The sequence below is a fragment of the Scyliorhinus canicula genome, chromosome 1 (assembly GCF_902713615.1).
Source record: "Scyliorhinus canicula chromosome 1, sScyCan1.1, whole genome shotgun sequence".
Lineage (NCBI taxonomy): Eukaryota > Metazoa > Chordata > Chondrichthyes > Carcharhiniformes > Scyliorhinidae > Scyliorhinus > Scyliorhinus canicula.
Window position 1 is genome coordinate 41,162,951 of NC_052146.1, and position 23,984 is coordinate 41,186,934.

At 50.5% G+C, this 23,984-nt stretch overlaps 1 protein-coding gene across 6 annotated transcripts in view; it reads right to left on the reverse strand.

The window, feature by feature from the left end:
- The window catches only part of LOC119961836 (calcium/calmodulin-dependent protein kinase kinase 2-like), a 131,968-nt gene that overhangs the window by 27,071 nt on the left and 80,913 nt on the right, over window positions 1-23,984 (reverse strand). For all 6 annotated transcript variants that reach the window (XM_038789252.1, XM_038789242.1, XM_038789222.1 and 3 more), the window contains exons 7-13: window positions 13,849-13,885; window positions 4,683-4,704; window positions 3,609-3,697; window positions 2,384-2,583; window positions 1,678-1,731; window positions 1,322-1,395; window positions 991-1,078 (exon numbers count right to left, since the gene is read on the reverse strand). In XM_038789252.1, the coding sequence (XP_038645180.1) occupies window positions 991-1,078; window positions 1,322-1,395; window positions 1,678-1,731; window positions 2,384-2,583; window positions 3,609-3,697; window positions 4,683-4,704; window positions 13,849-13,885 (564 nt within the window). The remainder of the gene's footprint in view (window positions 1-990; window positions 1,079-1,321; window positions 1,396-1,677; window positions 1,732-2,383; window positions 2,584-3,608; window positions 3,698-4,682; window positions 4,705-13,848; window positions 13,886-23,984) is intronic.

Consider the following 23,984-nt stretch of genomic DNA (forward strand, 5'->3'; position numbering starts at 1 on the left):
CATCCCGATCTCTCGACCCCCTCCAACGCGACCCCCAAACCTTCAATCACCTATAAGGAGGTCCTCGGGGGTGCCCTCCCTGCACCAGGTCCCCGTCACGGGAAAAATGCTAGCTTGGCACCGCATTGGCCCAGCCAGCGCCACTGGGGCACCTTGGCAGTGCCAAGCTGGCGCCAAATTGGCACCGCCAGGGTGCCAGGTTGGCATTGTCAGGGTGCCCAGATGGCCCCAGCAGTACCAGGGTGCCACCTTGCCTAGAGGGGGCCAACGCACGCCTGGGAGACCCCATGCGTGCCGTTCCGCCTGGTCCCCGTTTGCGTGGATCAGCACTGAACGGCATTCACCCGAGATCTCCGTGGTGGTCGGGTTAGAATCCAACATCTCGGATAGATCATGGGAGAACATATTAAAGGGAGACTAGCTGTCTCCATCTAATATTTGCTAAAAATGAAACTAGAGCCCCCGGAGGAAACCCATGCACACGCGGGGAGAACGTGCAGACTCCACACAACAGTGACCCAAGCTGGGAATCGAACCTGGAACCCTGGAGCTGTGAAGCAACTGTGCTAACCACTGTGCTGCTCTATGTTCCATGTGTTTACATCATAAAGCATAAAAACATATCCTCAAATGCAATTACAAAATAATAATCCTGCCTTTTTCCTTCACCTGATGGACTTGCATATTCCTCCACAACATAGCACTCTTCCCACCTCCAACCCTGACAACCCCCAACATCGTCTTCACTATGTTTACCCTCTCTTTCGATATCAAACGTGCTAGGTTATAATTTTATTGAATATTTGAATAGGATGTTTTGGTACACTGAATAAGGACCAAACATCTTACAGTTCAGAGGCACAAGGAAGCCAACAGATTTAATGACTTTTTCACCTTACATATTTTATATTACAATTGTTATGTGTGTATAAGTTACAAAAATACCAACAATGTTGGAATGATTGTAGATGTAACACTCCTTTGTCTTACCTTGATCTGTGAAACTGTAATTCTGGTTTCCGGGTTTTTATCTAACATTTTAAAAATGAGATCCTTCAGCTCTTCAGAGAGGTCTGGCCTAGCTCGCAAAATTAATAACAGACATTTGAATATATTCAGCTAAAAGGTGTCAATGCTTCCCACATTAAATTATCCCAACTCCTCATCCCATCAAGAGTCTGTAAAGCAAAATCATTGAATGAGATGAAAAAGTCTGATCGAGAGAGAAATAATAAAATTCACACACAAATTTACGTTGAGAAAAACACATTGAAGCAGGCCAAAATTGAAAAAAGTAGGTATAAATATACAAACTACTCACTGCTCAGGAAATTCCACTGGCTGGTTCTTAATTTTCTTATGCAGACTTAATATCTGGCCATCCATGAAGGGACACTAGCACAAAAATAAAGCTTGATCAGTTTTATATCCTTCACCAAGATTTTACAAGCTGCAAATGTAGACATATCAGATAATTAAGTACAATAGTAATTAATTAATACAAAAAAGTATTTCTGACAACTCCAAATAGTTAAGACATAAATAACAAATAAATATGACTCTGCATTTTAATGATTAAAGGCATTACTAAAACAAAAAATAGTGGCATTATTATGCAATAGGAACAAATTTATTGTATTAAATGATGCAGCATCATTTAGCATTTGTTATACTTACATGCCCCAAAACGAAACAGTACAACGTAACACCCATCGCCCAAACATCCAAAGCCTAATCAAATAAATCATAATCAGGTCCCAAAATTAAACAAATATCAGTATGTTACAGACCTGAACCTAAAATTTGAGACTCCATTTTCCAATCATGAGTAAATGGTCTAAGAACCGCTTGAAAAAGCACTCCATGTGAAAAGCAAACATTACTTATTCACATTCAAGGGCTCAGTGCAGGGCCTAAATTTGGGCAGAGAGGAAATTTTCACAGAAGCAAACTGATCTCAACTTAGAACTTCATTCAGTCCTTTTTTTGGTCTTTGCAGAGAATCCTGTTAAGTTTGATTTGTCTTCATGGCCATTAGTCTATCCCAAAAAGCTAAGACCTGTATCAAATACTACGTTTTCTATTTCACACTATGGGAACTTGCGGTTTTAATTTTAATTTAAAATATTCTTCAACCTAAGATAACTATCACCAAGTGAAGGGCTTTTGCACTGAAATAGATTGGGCACAAATTGCAATTAGGACTTAAAAAGGGACAGACAAAATAGGCTGAACTTCAGGACTCAAACTCAGTTCTAACATCAAAGCAACAGAAAAATAGTATTTTGAAACAGACAATTGTAGTAATTAAGAATCTCAGATAACAGTACATTGTGGGTTAATTAATAGTTCTGTTGCAGATAAAATGAACATTTTGTTTTACCTTGCCATGAAAATTCTTCCTGGTTTCTGAAATGGTCTCTGGAGCCATGAATGCAGGTGTGCCCACACTACTGGTCAGAAGAGCGTCAGTTCCCTCAAACTGATTGCTAACCCCAAAGTCAGCTATTTTGATATGTCCATCTTCTCCAGCCAAGAGATTGGAAGGTTTAATGTCACGATGAATGATCTTTTGATAGTGCACTGCATACAGAACATTCCTAGTTAAAATCTATTTTGAACTTTTCAATGTGGCATACATCTAGCAGTATCAGAGCGCAAGACAGAAGGAATAGTAATGTTAACACTCCATACAGGTTGCATTTGTAATGTCTCGCACTATCCGTTAGTTAACATGAATCACACTTGTGCATCTTTCAAAATGTAGTTACAGAACAATATATGCCATCCACCTGCTTATTTGCCAGGGATTGTGTATAGAGATAGAGATAGAGAAATACAGCACAGAACAGGCCCTTCGGCCCACGTTGTTGTGCCAAACTTTTGTCCTAAGTTAATCATAGAATTTTGGACACTAAGGGCAATTTTTCATGGCCAATCCACCCAACCTGCACATCTTTGGACTGTGGGAGGAAACCGGAGTACCCGGAGGAAACCCACGCACACACGGGGAGGATGTGCAGACTCCACACAGACAGTGACCCAAGTCAAAATCGAACTTGGGACCCTGGAGCTGTGAAGCAATTGTGCTATCCACAATGCTACCGTGCTGCCCTTAAGAAGAAGTTAATCTACACTCCATTATTCTACCCTAATCCATGTACCTATCCAATAGCCGCTTGAAGGTCCCTAACGTTTCCGACTCAACTACTTCCACAGGCAGTGCATTCCATGCCCCCACTACTCTCTGGGTAAAGAACCTACCTCTGACATCCCCTCTATATCTTCCACCATTTATCTTAAATTTATGTCCCCTTGTAAAAGTGTGTTCCACCCGGGGAAAAAAGTCTCTGACTGTCTACTCTATCTATTCCCCTGATCATCTTATAAACCTCTATCAAGTCGCCCCTCATCCTTCTCCGTTCTAATGAGAAAAGGCCTAGCACCCTCAACCTTTCCTCGTATGGCCTACTCTCCATTCCAGGTGGCAAAACAAGGCAAAGGGGAAAGGAAATAGAAAGCTAATACTACGTCAACACCATTTCAGCCAAAAGAACTCTGTTACTTTCCTATTCACTGCCACACAAAGGAACACATCCAACACTTACGGAATTCAATTCCCATGATCAAATCTTGAAAGTAAAATCGTGCTTGCTCTTCTGTCAAGGGTTTATCAGTTGGAACCTCCATCACAGGGCTGAAATCATATAGAAGCAATTGAAAACAAATTGGTGTACTTCAAGTCCCTTGGCATTCTAATTTTCCAGAACAATACATAATCTTCAAGTTTTACAAGAAATGGAGACATGGCACATTTTTGATTTGTGCAATGCCACTAGGAGGGACTAAACGTTAGTCACTGATCCATATGGAGAAAAGGAGGAGAAGGAAATCAGATAATAACCCAGGCCATTTCCAAACTTTTCACAGATGGTTGAAGAGCCATGCTGTTGTTTCAAAATATATTACAGTGTATATTTCTACTAAGAACACAAATTGTATTTCCTATACAATTTCCAATACAATTAAAGGAACTAAAAATATTATACTACACTAGTGCTAATACTTTTGACTTTAGCAACACTTAGCCATATCTATGTTGAGAAGAGAATTAATAGCAGTATTCAAAACCTATACAGGAGATAGGGAAAAACTTTTTCTTTTGGCAGAAGGATAGGGACGCAGAGCAAAAGAACCAAAGGTTACAGGGGAAAACAACTTTTACATAGCGAGTGGTTAGGATTTGGAACACACAACTTGAGGCGGTGGTGGGGCAGATTCAACTGTGACTTTTAAAAGGGAATTGGATAAACACCTGAGAGAAAAAACATCCCGAGGAAAAAACATTTCAGGTGTACAGGGAAAGAGGTCAATGGGACTAGCTGAATTGCTCTTGCAGAGAACCAGCATTCACTCAAGGGCCAATTAGCCTTCCTCAATGCTGTAACCATTTTATGCATTTCCATGTGCAATGAGATCTTGTACAACAAAGGTTATGCATTCTCCTGAAATGGAAAGAGATTAAAACTGAAGAATGCATCAGCATAAGCCACTCTAGACAGCCATGAGGCTGCAGGCTCATGAGGAACACTAGCTGGAATCTGATAATATACCCATCTTCTTGGTTGGACAATCAAGCAGAAAAAAGATGTTTAAAAAAGGAGAAAAGAAGAAATACTTGCCCTTGTTTCACAAGTTCAAAAACTGAAAGAGAAAAAACAGAATTACAATACGCTTCTAGGGACTATATTTAATGCACCTTTGTTAGATAAGAGCATTAAAATGAGAAAACAATATTGTGGTAACATTTTTATAAAATACTTATGTTTTCCACTTGCCAAGAAATCACAGCCACATTTCCTTCCTCCAACTGACCATGCTTTTCACGAGCCCCCAACCTGAGCTCTGCAGAACCCAGATGTATTTCTGGTTTCAACTCATTTAAATGAGAAGACAAGATTACCAGATGGTATTCACTGCTTGCTCCAAATCAGCAGAGGGAAGTATTATGATCTGTGATTCCACCGTTGTAATGATGTACACAGAACGATGATTTATTAGCAAACACGTGGAAAGATAACTAACAGATTCCTATATCGACAAAGTTACTAAATGAATCCAGTGAATTCTCCTGGAGCTACTCTAAGTGCGACTATCCTGTTGTCCGTCCTACTATCAACTGGCGGGTCACTCCAGTCACGTGATGGTAGTCTGACGCCACCTGCTGGCCAGAGGTTATAACTGATAGTTATGTGCACTGATATACTAAATACATTTATACAACGATATACATTTGTGTGTGCATGCATACCACAAGACGTATTGCATTTCTGACAATGGGATTGCATTTTGGGGCCTGCTGGCTGCTGTCAGGTAGAAATATAAACATTATCACCCCTGTCCCATCAATATACTTTTTGAAAACTCATCTGAGATAAAATGGTAACGCTGCAATTTCCACTTCTAAGTTTGCTTTTTAGTTTGTGTGCACCTAGCAAAATCCTCTGAAAATGATATGGGAGATATTATGATGCAATTCATGGGTCATTTTCATGGCATTTAATTAGAAACATAGAAAAAAGGAGGAACCCATTTGGCCCTTTGAGCTTGCTCCGCTATTCATTATGATCATGGCTGATCATCCAACTCAGTAACCTGTTCCTGCTTTCCCCCCATATCCTTTGATCTCTTTTGCCCCTTTATTTCCTTTTTGATAACACACAATATTTTTGCCTCAATTCCTATCTGTGTTTGTGAATTCCACAGGCTCACTACTCATAGGCATATGGAGTGCACCAGAATGATTGGGAGTAGGTTGATTTGATCTTAGTTTCAGACTAGTTCGGCACAACATCGTGGGTCAAAGGGCCTGTACTGTGCTGTACAGTTCTATGTTCTTTGGGGTGAAGAAATTTCTCCTCATCTCAGTCCTATATGGTTTACCCTGTATCCTCATACTGTGACCCCTAGTTCTGGACTTCCTCACCATTGGGGACATTCTTCCTGCATCAACCTTATCTAGTCCTGTTAGAATTTCATAGGTTTCTACGAGATCCCTCCTTCATTCTTCTAAACTCTAGTGAATATAATAATATTCATTAATGTCACATGTAGGCTTACATGAACACTGCAATGAAGTTACTGTGAAAATCCCCTAGTCGCCACACTTTGGCGCCTGTTCGGGCACAGAGGGAGAATTCAGAATATCCAATTCACCTAACAAGCACATCTTTCGGGACTATGTGGGAGGAAAGTGGAGCACCTGGAGGAAACTCCGCACATAGTGACCCAAGCCAGGAATCGAACCCAGATCCCTGGCGTTGTGAAACAACAGTGCTAACCACTATGTTACCATGCTATCCACTGTGCTACGTGCCACCCACTAATCAACATTTGTTTAGTTTAAGGTGAAAGTTTCTGTCCACCCAGTGGACGACCCAGAAAGTGCACATCAAGCACAAATGGAGTGGAGACCAAATGCTTCCCTGGTACCTGTCTCTTTTCCTTCTCCTTAGTGTCTGTGAGACTGGTGCATCCTAGCCAACATAATTGGCGTGGAATACAAGAGCGGCGCTGGCATCGCTTCTCGGCCTTTTGACTAAGATGAGCGTGAGGTCACGTGTAATGCCTAGACCTTGCATGTCTCTCTTGTGGGGACCATGAATTGGATTAAATTTGAATTGTTTTTTTTGGAGCAGGCAAGGAGCTGGATTAGGGGTTTGCCCCTGTCCACACTCTGAACTCTGGCTCTGTAACTCTGATAAAGTAATTTTAAAAAACATAATTGGCGTGGAATAGGTTTATAATTAGAATATTCAATTAAACTGGTGCACTCAAGGAGCCTATTAAAAGTATATATATTATATACACACACACACATAGTAAAATCTGCCACAATGTATACTTTTGTGCCCAGATTAAATCCTTTATTAATCCCTTGCTCAGGTTATTAGAATATTTCTAATTTAGTATTGCTGAAAAAAAAAAGATCTTGTTGAAGCTTTTTGTCTTGCACTGATGAAGTCAAACTCACAAGAATATCAATCTCAAAGAGAGCAACTATTTATATTGTGTGAGAAGACGCTGCTGACTGATTGGCAAGTGGACTATAATTGGCTTTGGCCTGGAGAGTGCACCAAGGAACAGTGAATTGCAAGCTTTTGTTTAAATTCAAACCAGGCAAGTCAACTCTGATTGTTCAAGAAAATGCCATTGGGAATAGCTGTCTCCAGTGAATGGCTGTCTCCAAAACTTTTGTTTGTTGAAAAAAGCACAATGCATGGATATGTTCTTTCTGTTTGCAGAGGATAGGCCCTTGTGTATGAATATATGTAACCTCTAGCATGCATTAGTGAGCTACCCAGTGAGCCTGATAGATAAAGGTTAAAATGTTTGTTTGCAATTCTTAGCACAGGCAAGATTGTGTGTTGTCAATCGCAGAATTACTTCCCATGTTGGGCACTATGTTCGGAGTTTTAAAAGCATGGGCTGGTTGAATACAGTCAGTACTTTGCATATTGTGAAGTGCTGTTTGATATGATCTACAAATCATTAGGACATATAGCCTACATATCTGGCATCAAACCAGCACTGAAATTCATACAAGACCATAAGATATGGGAGCAGAATTAGGCCACTCAGCCCATAAGTACATTAATAGTGTTCAACAGGCATCTTGGCAAATACATGGATAGAAGGGGTATAGAGCAGGCATTGTCAAACCCGGGAGCCATCCGTCGCGTGTTCCCAATCACACAAATCTGCGCGCAGCAGCCGGCTGTTAATAACGCCGGCTGCAAGCAGCCTTCAAAATGGCCGCAAACATGTTAAAAAAAAATGTGGCCGCACTGCGCATGCGTGCCAGATCATTAGCACGCATGTGCAATGCCGATAATCGGGCAAGCATGTGCAGTGCGGACACTTTTCTTTTAAACGGTCGCAGCTTTCTCCTCAGCCGCCCGGCAAGACGTGGCGGCTTGATCTGCCGGGTGGCGGAGGGGAAAGAGTGCGCCTGTTTTGGATTTCTGGTGGCGGCAATGCGGAGCTAAGCCACACATTCGGCAGCTCCCGCTGAAAACGGACTTTGGGGCTCTTTTCAGGGCCCCCAACGGAGCTATATCGGCAAATCCCGACATGGGAAGAGGACAGGAGTCGACCCCTACGGACCTAACCGGGAGTGGGGCAAGGAGAAAAACGGAGAAAGCACCCCATGAAAAGCAGGGGAAGGAAGACAAAATGGCGGCCGGCGGAGGCCCGGAGGACTGGAGGCAGTGGGCGCAGGTGAAGCAGGCGACTCTGCTGCGCTGCTTCCAGGAGCTTAAGGTGGAGCTGCTGGAGTCGTTGATGGAGCTGATGGAGACTCAGACAGCCCAGGGGGCTGCGATCCGGGAGCTGCAGAAGCAGGCCTTCGAAAGGGAGGATGAGGCCGTGGCCGTCGCGGGGAAGGTGGAGATGCACGAGGCGCTCCATAAAAGATGGCAGGAGCGGTTCGAGGAGCTGGACAACCGGTGGAGGCGGAAGAATTTGCGCATCCTGGGCCTCACGGAGGGGCTGGAGGGGTTGGACCTGGCGGCCTATGTGGTTGTTATGTTAAACTCGCTGATGAGGGCTTGGTCCTTCCAGGGGCCCCTGGAGTTAGAGGGGGCCCACAGAATTCTGGCTAGGAGGCCCAAGCCGAACGAGCCGCCGCAGGCGGTGTTGGTGCGGTTTCATCGGTTCGTGGATCGTGAGTGCGTGCTCCGGTGGGCCAAGAAGGAGCGGAGTAGTAAGTGGGAGAACACGGAAGTGCGGATCTTCCAGGACTGGAGTGCGGAGGTGGCGAGGCGGAGGGCCGGGTTTAACCGGACGAAGGCGGTGCTCCACAGACGGAGTGTGAAGTTCGGCATGTTGCAGCCGGCGCGTCTGTGGGTCACCTATAAGGATCGGCACCATTATTTTGAATCCCCGAAGGAGGCGTGGGCCTTTGTGCAGGCCGAGAAATTGGACTCAAAATGAGGGTCTAAGATGGGGGATGCTGTATAATACTGTACTTGTATTTGCTTGGTTTAATGTAAGATGTGGGTTGGCCTTAGGGTGGGTGGGGTGATGTCGATTTGTCTTTTCTGTATGGGTTTTTCTGTAGGGGTCTGGTGGATGGGTTCGGGCAGGGGGGTAAACGGGGAGTTTGGGGAGCTGGTGGGGGGGACTGACAATGGGAGTTGCCCTCGAGGAGGTGGGGCCGGGCAGCTCGATAGCGCGGGCTTTCTGCGGGTTTCCCACGCTGGGAGATGGTGGGGGCGGAGTCGGGCCTGAGAAGTGCGGGTCGTTTCTGGCTGTATTCTTTTCCCGCGCAAGAGGGGGGGGGGGGGGAAGAGGAGAAGAGGACCCATTGACGGGCACGATGGAAGAGGGGTAGTCCCACATGGGGAGGAGTCGGAGGTAGGGCAGGAGTCGCCGGGATCAGCAGAAGCTAGCTGGCTCACGGGAGTGCTATGGAGGGAGGGGCGCGGCTAGGAGGGGTCCTAGCCTTTTGGGTGGGGGTGGGGGGGGGGGGTGCCGAGTTGCTGCTGAAACGGTCAGGAAGGAGCTGGAGGACGCAGGGAGTGCTGGGGGGGGGGGGAGTTGCCGCCGTGGGGTACTGGCAGAGCGGGGGACGCTCGCCGGTGGTGGGCAAGGAATGGGGTATGGCTAATCGGCAGGGAAGGGGGGCATGATAGCCTGGTAATGTGATAATCCGACTGATAACCTGGAATGTAAGGGGGCTGAATGGACCGGTCAAACGGGCCCGGGTGTTTGCGCACCTGAAGGCGGATGTGGCCATGCTCCAGGAGACACACCTGAGAGTGGTGGACCAGGTTCGGCTGAGGAAGGGATGGGTGGGCCAAGTATTTCACTCAGGGCTGGATGAAAAGAGTAGGGGGGTGGCGATCCTGGTTGGGAAGAAGGTGTCGTTTGAGGCGTTAAATGTGGTGGCTGACAGTGGCGGGAGATATGTGATGGTGAGTGGTAAGCTGCAGGGGGAGCGGGTGGTGTTGGTGAATGTTTACGCTCCAAATTGGGACGATGCGGGGTTTATGTGGCGTATGTTGGGCCGCATTCCGGACCTGGAGGTGGGGGGCCTGATCATGGGGGGGGGGAGGACGGACTTCAACACGGTACTGGATCCCCCATTGGATCGATCCAAGTCCCGGACGGGTAGGAAGCCGGCGGCGGCTAAGGCGTTGAGGGGATTTATGGACCAGATGGGGTGGGGTGGATCCCTGGAGGTTTGCGAGGCCAAGGGCCAGGGAGTACTAGTTTTTCTCCCACGTACATAAGGCCTACTCGGGGGTTGATTTCTTTGTCCTGAGCAGGGGGTTGGTTTCGAGGGTGGAGGATCTGGAATACTCCGCCATTGCCATTTCAGATCATACCCCGCACTGGGTGGACCTCGGGCTGGGGGAAGGGAGGGACCAACGTCCACTCTGGTGCTTGGAGGTGGGGCTGCTGGCAGATGAGGAGGTGGCCGAGAGGTACCTTGAGGCCAATGACAATGGGGAGGTCCGAGTGGGGATGGTCTGGGAGGCATTGAAGGCGGTGACTAGAGGGGAATTGATCTCCAGATGAGCCCATAGGGAGAGGGGGGAGCAGAGGGAGAGGGAGAGACTGATAGGGGAGATGGTGAGGGTGGATAGGAGATATGCGGAGGCTCCAGAGGTGGGATTGCTGGGGGAGAGACGTAGCCTTCAGGCCAGATTCGACCTATTGACTACCAGAAAGGCGGAAGCTCAGTGGAGGAAAGCACAGGGGGCGGTGTATGAGTATGGGGAGAAGGCGAGCAGGATGCTGGCACACCAGCTCCGAAAGCGGGACGTGGCCAGGGAGATTGGGGGAGTGACGGATAAAGCTGGGAAGGTGGTGCGGAGGGGGGGTAGATGTTAATGGGGTCTTCAGGGACTTCTATGGGGAACTGTACCGGTCGGAACCCCCGGTGGAGGGGGGTGGAATGGGGCGCTTCTTGGACAAACTGCGATTCCCGAGAGTGGAGGAGGAGCAGGTGGAGGGACTGGGGGCGCCGATCGAGCTGGAGGAGGTGGTCAAAGGGATAGGGAGCATGCAGTCGGGGAAGGCGCCGGGGCCGGACGGGTTTCCGGCGGAATTTTATAAAAGGTATGTGGACCTGTTGGGCCCCCTGTTGGTCCGGACCTTTAACGAGGTGGGGGGGGGGGCTCTTTTCCCCCAACTATATCACGGGCGCTGATTTCCTTGATCCTGAAGCGGGACAAGGGCCCTCTGCAGTGCGGGTCATATAGGCCGATTTCGCTGCTAAACGCCGACGCTAAGCTGCTGGCAAAGATCCTGGCCACTAGAATAGAGGATTGCGTGCCCGGGGTCATTCATGAGGAACAGACGGGGTTTGTGAAGGGAAGGCAGTTGAATACGAACGTACAAAGGCTCCTCAATGTCATTATGATGCAGAGAGGCAGAGATAGTGGTGGCATTGGATGCTGAGAAGGCCTTTGATAGGGTTGAGTGGGAGTATCTGTGGGAGGTGTTTGAGAGGTTTGGGTTTGGGTAGGGGTTTATCCGGTGGGTGAGGCTTCTCTACGAGGCCCCGATGGTGAGTGCAGCCACAAATAGGAGGAGGTCGGAGTACTTTCGGCTGTACCGGGGGACGAGACAGGGGTGCCCCCTGTCCCCCTTGCTCTTCATGTTGGCGATTGAGCCCCTGGCCATGGCGTTGAGGGAGTCAGGGAACTGGAGGGGCCTGGTGCGGGGTGGGGAGGAGCATCGAGTGTCGCTTTATGCGGACGACCTGTTGCTGTATGTGGCGGACCCGGTGGGGGGGATGCCGGAGGTGATGAAAATGAAATGAAATGAAAATCGCTTATTGTCACGAGTAGGCTTCAAATGAAGTTACTGTGAAAAGCCCCTAATCGCCACATTCCGGCGCCTGTTCGGGGAGGCTGTTACGGGAATCGAACCGTGCTGCTGGCTTGCCTTGGACTGCTTTCAAAGCCAGCGATTAGCCCTGTGAGCTAAACAGCCCCTGGTGATGAGGATTCTTAGTGAATTCGGGGTTTTCTCTGGGCATAAGTTGAACCTGGGCAAGAGTGAGTTGTTTGTGGTGCATCCGGGGGATCAGGAGGAGGGGATTGGTAGGCTCCCACTGAAGCAAGCAGGGAAGAGCTTCAGGTTCCTAGGTGTCCAGGTGGCTGGGAGTTGGAGGGCCCTGCACAAGCTCAATCTCACAAGGTTGGTGGAGCAGATGGAGGAGGAGTTTAAGAGGTGGGATATGTTACCGCTGTCACTGGCGGGGAGGGTGCAGTCCATTAAGATGACGGTCCTCCCGAGGTCTTTGTTCCTGTTCCAGTGCCTCCCCATCCTTATCCCGAAGGCCTTTTTTAGGGGGGTCAACAGGAGTATCACGGGATTTGTGTGAACGCATGGGACTCCAAGAAGAGTGTTCCTGGAACGGGGCAGGGATAGGGGGGGCTGGCGTTGCCCAACCTCTGTGGGTACTATTGGGCTGCCAACGCAGCGATGGTGCGTAAGTGGGTAATGGACGAGGAAGGGGCAGCATGGAAGAGGATGGAGGCGGCATCATGTGTGGGCACGAGCCTGGAGGGTGTTCTTTTGTTTTTTCTTTTATTTGTAGTTGCGTTTGAAGATGGGTGGGTGTTGTGCTTGGGGTGTTACCGCGGTTGTTTTGTTAATATAGTTGAGATGTTTATATCTGTAAAAGTTTAAATAAAAATTATTATTTTTTTAAAAGATGCATCTGTTTTGGATGCTGGCCCGACAATCGGTGGGCACCGATCGCGGGCCTGTCCCCTCCCGAGCACAGTCGTGGTGCTCCTGTGTCAATCGGGCCTCTAGATGCCCCAAACGGGCATCTGGCACCCGTTTCACGAATGCAGCAACCAGGTGTGGTTGCTGCCGTGGTGAAATGCCCGTGAAGGGCCGGCCGCTCGGCCCATTGGGCTCGGAGAATCGGCGTTCGCCAGGGGGGCATAAAAAATGTCGGGAGGCCCTCCCGCGATTCTCCCACGCCGCGTGGGGAGTGGAGAATTCCGCCCAAGCTGTTCGGTAAATTGTTCATTCTGAATTATCCATCTGTGCACCTGAACAGGCGCCGGAATGTGGGGACTTGGGACTTTTCACAGTAACTTCATTGCAGTGTTAATGTAAGCCTACTTGTGACAATAAAGATTACTAATTCAAGTAGTATGAAATGTACTCTATCCAATCCTAAATCCCAACTAGTAAATTGGCACAATAACTACAAAAATGTTCTTAAACTACTGAAACATCTCTATCGAAACCTTTAGAATAAAGAACAATACAGCACAGGAACAGGCCCTTCGGCCCTCCAAGCCTGTACTGGTCATGATGCCAACCTTTGCCAAAACCCTCAGCACTTCCTGGTGCCGTATTCCTCTATACCCATCCTATCCATGTGTTTGTCAAGAAGAGATTTTAGCTGCTCACGTTTGTCTGTTCTACATACAGTCACAAAATAAAGAGTTAAGAATACCACAGGAAGATTTGATGACAAAAAGCATTCAGTTCATGAATTAACTTTATCTTCGGAGAAAGTGGTGTCAACTTGTCAATGTATATGTACTAAAGTCACAAGCTGACATTGCACTCTAAAATGTAATAATAAATAGCTCAAGTTGCCAAATAGTGTATTTAAAAAAGTGTCACAGGAGAATCGGATTTCAAATAAGCACATAATTTCTAACTAAAATGCTGATTATTACTTTACCAGTTTGTGCACCATTTATTAACCAAAGGAGACAATATTGTTCACTATCATTTCCAGGTTAGGCTGCACATGTATGATTCAAATTACATAGTATGACAGAAACACATATTGGAACATACCCATGTACAGATGGTCCTCACTAGGGTCATCGAGCACCTGCAAAATAAACAGTGTGACATCTTAGGAACATGCTTGCACTTCAATAAGGAACATAAATCAGGAAAGGAAATACATGTGGGAGGACCCACAGTTTTAAACAAATTCTCAGATGTGTGCATCAATAGCAAGGCCGATATTTATTGTCTATCCTTTTAAGTCTGGTGAAAGTGGTGGTGGATATTCTTCTTGAATGGCTTAACCTGACTGGTGCAAAGATTTGATGTAGCAACTTCAGAAGGCACTTAAGAGATAATCATATAAGTGAGGGAGTTGAGTCACATGTAGACCAAATTAGCGGCAGGAGTGGGAATGTTGATACCTGTCTACGCAGAAAGTCCCGCACCTGCAGATATCAAAATTTGTTTCCCCCCACTAATGCAAACTTCTCCTCTCAGCGACCTCAACTGAGGCTGTTTAGCACAGGGCTAAATCGCTGGCTTTGAAAGCAGACCAAGACAAACCAACAGCACGGTTCAATTCCTGTAACAGCCTCCCCGAACAGGCACCGGAATTGGCGACTAGGGGCTTTTCACAGTAACTTCATTTGAAGCCTATTTGTGACAATAAGTGATTTTCATTTCATTTTCATACTTGGAAAGCTCCCCTCTATGAACAAATCCCTCATCCTCTCGATCTCCGCCATATTCGGAACCCCCCCATCCATACTCCCAGAGGCAAACTGGTGATTATCGCAGATTGGGGACCAGACCGATGCTCCCACATATCTCCTCCATTGCCCCCAGACTCTCAGGGCCGCCACCACCACGGGGCTGGTGGAGTACCGCGCCGGTGGGAATGGCAGTTATCAGTGCCCCCAAACGTGTACCCTTGCATGAAGCTGCCTCCACACGCAGCTGACCCCCCCCCCCCCCCCCCCCCCCCCCCCCACCAGCCACTTCCTAATCATGGCTATGTTAGCCGCCCAGTAATAATTGCTAAAGTTCAGCAGCACTAGTCCTCCCTCTCCCCGACTCTGCTCCAGCATTACCCTCCTCACTCGCGGGGACTTGCCCCCCCACACAAAGCCCACAATAAATTTATTGACCTGCTTAAAAAAGGACCGCAGACTAAAGATGGGGAGACATTGAAATACAAACAGGAATCTCGGTAGGACCGTCATTTTCACCGTTTAGACTCCCAGCTAGAGACAACGGGAGAGCATCCCATTTCCGGAAATCATCTCATCTGATCAACCAACCGGGCCAAGTTCAATTTATGTAACCGGTCTCAATCCCACGCCACTTGGATACCTAGGTACCTGAAACTGTCCCCTACCACTCTAAACGGCAGTTCCCCAGTTGCCTCTCCTGACCCCTCGCCTGGACCGCAAACATCTCACTCTTCCCCATATTAAGCTTATACCTTGAAAACCCGCCAAATTCCCCTAAAATTCCCATGATTTCTTCCATCCCCTCAATTGGATCTGAAACATACAGAAGCAGGTCATCTGCATACGGCGAGACATTGTGCCCCCCCCCCCCCCCCCCCCCCCCCGCCCCTGATCAGCCCCTTGAGGCTCTCAGAGCAACTGCCAGAGGCTCTGTAGCCAGCGCAAACAGCAGTGGGGAGAGGGGGCATTCCTGTCTCGTCCCCCAGTGCAGTCTAAAATAGTCCAAAGTCGCCCCGTTCGTCCGTACACTTGCCACAGGGGCCTTGTACAGCAACCTCACCCAGTCAATAAAGCCCCTCCTAAATCCGAACCGCCTCAGAACCTTGTGGTGAACCACTGTGTATTATGTGTATTACGGGATGTACCGTAGGACCTGCACTACAGGTTCATCGGTAGCCCCAGCTGGCTGGCTCCGCCCACAAGGAGCCGTATAAATATGCATGACCTCCTCCTGATCAGCCATTTCGCCAGCTGCAGCAGGAGGCCACACATCTGACTGTAATAAAGCCACAGTTGTACCAATCTGAGTCTTTTGTGCAATTGATCGTGCATCAATTTATTACAGTCAGATTTTTCTACATTATGGACATCAGGATCAAATCAGATCGCCTGCAGCTGGATCCACACTCGCCAGACGCCAGAAAGGACTTTAATCACTGGCTGGCTTGTTTTGAGGCCTTGAAGTTAAAACTCACCACTATTCTTAGAATTCCCCCTATACCAAAAAAAAGGTTGATATTCTAAATGGTGAACAGGGATTCTCACTCCCTGACTCCAATGCAGGCTTCTGTGGGTGCTATTCAGGTCAAACTATCTTTTCAAGTTATCCCCCGGTATAACCCATACCTTCACCGAAGAATTTTACCTACTTACCCCTTAATAGCATTGATGTCCTGGATCCTGCGTTATTAAGGAAGTGAAGTAAGCTAATAACCACTTTTTCAGGTTAAGTTATTTTTATTATTATATTTTTTCTTTTAAAAGCTGCAAACACTTTCTTTACAGAAAGGAAAAAAGATCTTGCTTCTGGCTGCTGGTTGCTTCAGGCCCACCTTGGCAATCGATCTTCTTAAAATCTGCTCTTCTTGAGTTGTATTCGCTGGTGAACTCGGTTGCTGTGTCCTGTTCTTCCCATGCACCGAGCTGTGAGTGCTGGCTCTGCTAGCTATCTCTAAGCTGACTCTGACTTCTGTTTAAATTCTAGTCTTCCTTAGATGTATAACTGTTTAAACTCGGCTGCTTGCCTTGTCTTTCCCATGACCGTGCTCTCTCTCTCTCTGAGTTCTCCTCCCCTTCTCTCCTGTTGCTGGTGCTGTTCTCTGTCCTCTGTCCTTGTTGCTGCTGCTCCCTGGGTTTATATTCTCTTTCTGAGAGTTATTAAGTTTTAACGACTTTATTGTAAATGGGCTTGTTTCACTTTGGTAGTTTAAAAGTATCTTTGATGTAAACATCTTACTACAACTAATTATTCATTTTGGGCATATCGTCTCCTCTCAGATCTGATTAAAAAATGCTTTGATTTCAATAGTTAACTTTTATTTCTGTGATTTCGAATCGTTTAATTTTCCAATTGTCCCCAGCTCATAACTTTGCCTTTGATTTTGACTTAAATGATGTTTCTCATAGACAGGTCGTCTCCAATTTTCTTTTAATTGTCCTGATGTTCATAGAATTTTACGCTTTAAAATTGACACCAAATTCGACTGGGCATCTTCCATCCTTTCCAGCTGTTTACTAAGAGAGTTTATTTCAATTAAGGATTGAAACTTTGCTTTTAGCTGTATGCTAAAATTTAACTTGGTTATGACTTGAAAGACTTGCCTGTTTTAAACATTCGTCACTTAATGCAATTGAAACTCTCATCCATGCTTTTTCAGATGCTTCCTGAGATAGTTACATTCCATGAAGGTGTGAGCCATTGTTTTAGCTTACCACATGAGACCGGTGTGTTTGCTAAGCCTGTTTGTGAGCAAGAATCTGCATTTTACAACCCTGCTCTTTGAAGCTGCTATGAAACTTTTGTGGGATCTTTCCCTGTACCCTCTCAAACCAGATATTGCCAGACTTCCATGTTTCAAATGACACATTTTTCTCTATTTTCAAGAACAGCCTACATCAACGCTGCGACCCCCACGCCGACGGAAGCTCAGAAGATCCAAGTTCTATACTCCAGGTTGAGCTCCAGCGTGTTCCCGTTGATCCAGGACGCCCCAAGTTACGCGGAAGCAATGACACTCCTAAAAGAGAACTATGCTCACTCTTCGCAAGGCATGTACTCGCCACTCGCATACAACTACCTGGTGAGTCGATCGAAGACTTCTGGCGGGCTCTTATCCCACTCGTACGGGACTATGACTGTCAGGCCGTCACAGCCACTGAACATGGGGGGCAGCACGGTAGCATGGTGGTTAGCATAAATGCTTCACAGCTCCAGGGTCCCAGGTTCGATTCCCGGCTGGGTCACTGTCTGTGTGGAGTCTGTACGTCCTCCCCGTGTGTGCGTGGGTTTCCTCCGGGTGCTCCGGTTTCCTCCCACAGTCCAAAGATGTGCGGGTTAGGTGGATTGGCCATGCTAAATTGACCGTAGTGTCCTAAATAAGTAAGGTTAAGGGGGGAGGGGGGTGGGTTACGGGTATAGGGTGGATACGTGGGTTTGAGTAGGCTGATCATTGCTCGGCACAACATCGAGGGCCGAAGGGCCTGTTCTGTGCTATACTGTTCTATGTTCTATTCCAATCTCCTCATGCGTGACGCATTCATAACGGGGATTGCATCGGACCCCATCCGAAAACGACTGCTGGAAGGGGCCACGCTCGACCTAACGGAGACGAAAATTTTAGCGCTCTCCATGACGGTCGCACCTTGAAAGGTCCAAGCCTACCCCGCTCACTGTGCGGCCCACCCCTCCTGCCCTTCCTTGACCCCGCAAACGACCCCCCCCCCGGCTGGGGCCCCTCCTAATCAATACGCCTGCGCCGCCCGCCACGCACCCTGGGGGTCCCCGCTGCTACTTCTGCGGCCAGCAGAAGCACCCCCGCCAACGCTGCCCAGCCCGCACCGCCACTTGCAAATCCTGCGGTAAAAAGGGCCACTTCGCAGCTGTGTGCCAGGCCCGTCAAGTCGCTGCTATCGCGCCCGCAATCGCCCCACTCCCCCAGCCGAACGCACAATGGGCGCCGTCATCTTCTCCTCCCGGGGCCACGTGCGACTAGTGGGTGTCGCCATCTTCTCCCCCCAGGTCCACGTGCGCTCCATGGACACTGCCATCTTGCCCCGCCCCCACAACGTGCGCTCCATGGACGCCATTTGTTCCCAACAGGTCCTCCGGACGCTGCCATTTTGTCTCCTCCAAGTGACTGGAGCGCTGGATCCGGGTCGCCGACGCACCCCATCTGAATCCTCAGACGACCACCCGCAGCTCGCCTCGATGACACTGGACCAGTCCCGTCCTCACAACCTGGCCACCGCTTCGACGACAGTGAAAATCAGCGGCCACGCAACCTCTTGCCTGCTGGACTCCAGGAGCACCGAAAGCTTCATTCACCCAGACATGGTAAAGCGCTGCTCCCTCGTGTTCCACCCCGCCAACCAACGGATCTACCTGGCCTCTGGATCCCACTCTGTCTCGATCAGAGGGTTCTGTGTGGTCAATCTCACTGTCCAGGGCGTAGAATTCAGCGGTTTCCGACTCTACGTCCTCCCCAACCTCTGCGCTGCACTTTTGCTGGGTCTGGATTTTCAGTGTAATCTCCAGAGCCTCACCCTCAAATTCGGCGGGCCCCCACCTCCACTCACCGTTTGCGGCCTCACGACCCACAAGGTTGACCCCCCTCCCTCTTTGCCAATCTAACTGCGGATTGCAAGCCCGTCGCCACCAGGAGCAGACGGTACAGCGCCCAGGACAAGACCTTCATCAGGTCTGAGGTCCAGCGGCTGCTTCAGTCCCCCTCACGGCCGAGGCACAACATGCATTCGCCAATATTAGAGCAGACATAACCACGGACGGGATGCACGCAGTAGGTGAGACACTGCCCTTTCAAGTAGAAAGTGACGCTTCAGATGTCGCCCTCGCCGCCACTCTAAACCAGGCAGGCAGACCAGTGGCATTCTTTTCCCGCACCCTTCATGCCTCTGAAATTCGGCACTCATCCATTGAAAAAGAGGCCCAGGCTATCGTTGAAGCGGTGCGGCATTGGAGGCATTACCTGGCCGGCAGGAGATTCACTCTCCTCACTGACCAATGGTCCGTTGCTTTCATGTTCAACAACATGCAGCGGGGCAAGATCAAAAATGATAAAATCTTGCAGTGGAGAATCGAGCTCTCCACTTATAATTACGAGATTTTGTATTGCCTCAGCAAGCTCAACGAGTCCCCAGACGCCCTCTCCCGAGGTACATGTGCCAGCGCACAAGTAGACCAACTCCGGGCCCTGCACGACAGCCTTTGTAACCCGGGGGTCACTCGATTGTACCACCTCGTCAAAGCCCGCAATCTGCCCTACTCCGTCGAGGACGAACGGACAGTCACCACAGACTGCCAGGTCTGTGCAGAGTGCAAGCCACACTTCTACCGCGCGCGCCTGGTGAAAGCGTCCTGCCCCTTTGAACGCCTCAGCGTGGATTTCAAAGGGCCCCTCCCCTCCACCGACCGCAACACATATATCCTCAGTGTGGTTGATAAATTCTCCAGGTTCCCCTTCGCCATCCCATGCCCCGATATGACGTCTGCGACCGTCATCAAGGCCCTCAACACCATCTTTGCTCTGTTCGGTTTCCCCCGACTACATCCACAGTGGCAGGGGACCCTCATTCATGAGCGATGAGCTGCATCAGTTCCTGCTCAGCAGGGGTATTGCCTCCAGCAGGACAACCAGCTACAACCCCCGGGGAAACGGGCAGGTAGAGAGGGAGAACGGGACGGTTTGGAGGGCTGTCCAGCTGGCCCTAGGGTCCAGAAACCTCCCAGCCTCTCGCTGGCAGCAGGTCCTCCCTGATGCACTACACTCCATATGGTCTCTAATGTGCACCGCCACAAATAACACACCCCATGAACATGTTTTTACCTTCCCCAGGAAGTCCACATCCGGAGTGTCGCTCCCGACTTGGCTCCAGGACCGGTCCTTCTACGTAGGCATGTCCGACTCCACAAGGCAGACTCCTTGATGGATAGGGTACGCTTGCTCCACGCCAACCCCCAGTATGCCTATGTGGAGTTCCCCTGCCGCCAGGATACGGTCTCACTCAGGGACCTGACTCCCTCAGGTTCCACTCCCACATACTTCCCCACCCACGCGCCACCCTCCCCTCCCCCGGCGCTCCCAACATTAGCCCCAACGGGTCCATCCCTTCTTCCCCTGCCCACGCTAGAGGACGAGGAAGATTTCGGCACACTCCCGGAGTCATCCAACTACTAGCCAGCACCAATACCGCCAGCACTGACGTCGGCGACACCAGCACCACCATGGTTACGTCGCCGCCACCGTTAGGTCGCTCCCAGCGAACCGTCAAACCACCGGACCGACTTAATCTCTGACGGGTCACGGACTACCAAAATGAACATTTTTTTTTCACCTCCCCACTGTAAATTATTTGTAAATCTATATATAGTTCCACGCCGCCCCCGCCGGACTCATTTTTAACAGGGGATGAATGTGGTGAACCACTGTGCACCCGTATTAGGGGATGTACGGTAGGCAGCGCTGGCTCTAGGGTTGCTGGCGCCCCGGGCAAGCTGAACTTCGGCGCCCTTGCGGGGGGGGGGGGGGGGGGGGGGGGGGGGGGGGGGGGGGGGGCGGCGGGGGGGGCGAGGCCGAGGAGGGGCGGGGGGGTGAGGCCGAGGAGGGGCGGGGGGCGAGGCCGAGGGGGGGGCGGACCCGAGGGGGGGGCGGACCCGAGGGGGGGCGGGCGCGGGGGGGCGGACCCGAGGGCGCGGGTGGGGGGGGGACCAGAGGGGGAGGCGGACCCGAGGGCGTGGGGGGGCGGACCCGAGGGGGGGGCGGACCCGAGGGCGGGGCGGCGGACCCGAGAGGGGGGCGGACACGCGGGGGGGCGGACGCGGGGGGGGCGGACCCGAGGGCGGGGCGGGGGGGCGGACCCGAGGGTGGGGCGGGGGGGACTGAGCGGGGGGGGCGGACCGAGCCTGGGGGCCACCCTGGGGGCGGGCGGTCACCGCGCATGCGCTGGTTGGCACCGTCCCAACTGCGCATGCGCGGGACCCGAGTCTCTGGCGCCCCCGAGCACATGGCGCCCCGGGCAGTTGCCCGAGTTGCCGGTGCCTTGAGCCGGCCCTGACGGTAGGACCTGCACTACAGGTTCGCCAGTAGCCCCTGCCGGCTGGCTTCGCCCACAGGCAGCCGTATAAATATGCGTGACCTCCGCCTGATCAGCCATTTCGCCAGCTGCAGTAGGAGGCCACGCATCTGACTGTAATAAAGCCACAGTTGTACCAATCTGAGTCTTTTGTGCAATTGATCGTGCTACAAACCTCCCATAAATAATCCCACTCAACCTGGTCAAAAGCTTTTTCCGCATCCATTGCGGCCACTACCTCCACCTCCCTACCTTCCGGAGAATCGCCCGGGGCCGGCGAAAATCCCACCCCCGCCGTGGCCGGAATTCTCCGCCACCCGGGAATTGGCGGGGGGGGGGGAATCGCACCGTGCCGATCGGCGAGCCCCCGCGGCGATTCTCCGGTCCACGATGGGCCGAAGTCCCGCCGCTGAGAGGCCAATCCCGCCGCCGTGGTTTCAACCACCTCTGGGGGCGGTGAGATTGGCGGCGCGACGGGCCCCCGGGGGGGAGCGCGGGGCAATCAGGCCCCGGGGTGCCCCCACGGTGACCAGGTCCGCGATCGGGGCCCACCGATCGGCGGGCGGGTCAGTACCGTGGGGGCACTCTTTTTCTTCCGCCGCCGCCACGGCCTCCACCATGGAGGAGGCGGAAGAGAACCCTCCTACCGCGCAGCGGTAGCTGACGCACTGGCGCATACGCGAATCAGCGAAGGCCTTTCAGCCAGCCCCGATGCCGGGCATCAAAGGCCGTTGGAGCCGGTTTTGGCGCCAGCCGGCGTGGCACCAGTCGGAGAATTCCGCACCTTTGGGGAGGCCCGACGCCGGAGTGGTTGGCGCCACTCAGCTACGCCGGGACGCCCCGCCCCGCAGGGGAGAATCCCGGCCCTGATCACATTGAACAGCCTTCTTACATTGGCCACCAGCTGCCTGCCCTTAACGAACCTCGTCTGATCCTCCACAAAGACGTTCAGTACACAATCCTCAATCCTGGAGGACAAAATTTGGCCAACAGTTTGGCGTCTACATTCAACAGGGATATCGGCCTGTTGGAGCCACATAGCTCCGGATTCGTATCCCGTTTCAGGATAAGCAAAATCGTGGCCTGTGACATCGTCTGGGGCAGAACCCCTCTTTCCCTTGCCTCGTTAAACACCTTCATCAGCACCGGTCCTAATATTGCAGAGAACTTTTTGTAGAACTCCAGTGGATACCCATCTGGTCCCGGGGCCTTACCCGCCTGTTTGGCCTTCAAGCCCTCCACTATCTCTTCCAGCCTGATCGGGGTCCCCAGTCCTTCTACCAGCTCCCCGTCCACCTTCGGGAAAGTCAGCCCCTCCAGGAAGTGCCTCATCCCCTCCAGCCCCGCAGGGGGTTCCGACCTGTACAGCCTGCTGTAGAAATCCTTGAACGCCTTACTCACACCTGCCGAATCCCCAACCAAGTTCCCATCCCCGTCAATAGCTTTCCCTATTTCTCTAGCCGCCTCCCTCTTTCTGAGCTGCTGTGCAAGCATCCTGCTAGCCTTCTCACCATACTCGTAGATCGCCCGCCCCCCCCCTCGCCTTTCTGAGCTGTTCCACTGCCCTCCCTGTGGTTAGTTAACAAGCCGAACTCCGGCTGTAGCCTCCGCCGCTCCCTTAAAAGCCCTATCTCTGGAGTCTCCGAGTACCTCCTGTCGACTTATAGAATCTCTTTAACCAGTTGGTCTGTCTCTGCCCTGTCCGTCCTGTCCCTGTGAGCCCGGATCGAGATCAGCTCTCCTCTTACCACTGCCTTCAGTGCTTCCCAGACCACCGCTGCTGAGATCTCCCCCGTATCATTTGCCTGCAGGTAATTTTGTATGCATTTCCTCAGCCTCTTGCACACCACTTTGTCCACCAACAGCCCTACATCTAGCCTCCATTGCGGGTGCTGATTGCTATCTTTACTAACCTGCAGGTCAACCCAGTGTGGAGTACGGTCCGAGATTGTGATCGCCAAGTACCCCGTGTCCACCACCCCTGTTAGCAAGGCCCTAACCAAAATAAAGAAATCGATCCAAGAGTATACTGGGAGTAGGAGGAGAACTCCTTCACCATCGGCTGCCTAAGTCTCCATGGATCCACCCCCCGCCCCTCCATGAACCCTTTCAGTTCCTTTGCCATTACTGGCACGCTGCCCATTTTCGAGCATGACCGATCCTGGCAGGGATCAATAACTGTATTAAAGTCCCCTCCCATGATCAGCCTGTGCGAGTCCAGGTCTGGTATCTTCCCCAACATCCTCTTTATAAATTCCACGTCATCCCAATTTGGCACATATACATTAACCAGCACTACCTTCATCCCCTCCAGCTTACCGCTAACCATAATATATCGACCTCCCACATCCAAAACTATTCTATCCACCTCAAATATTACCCGCTTATTAATCAAGA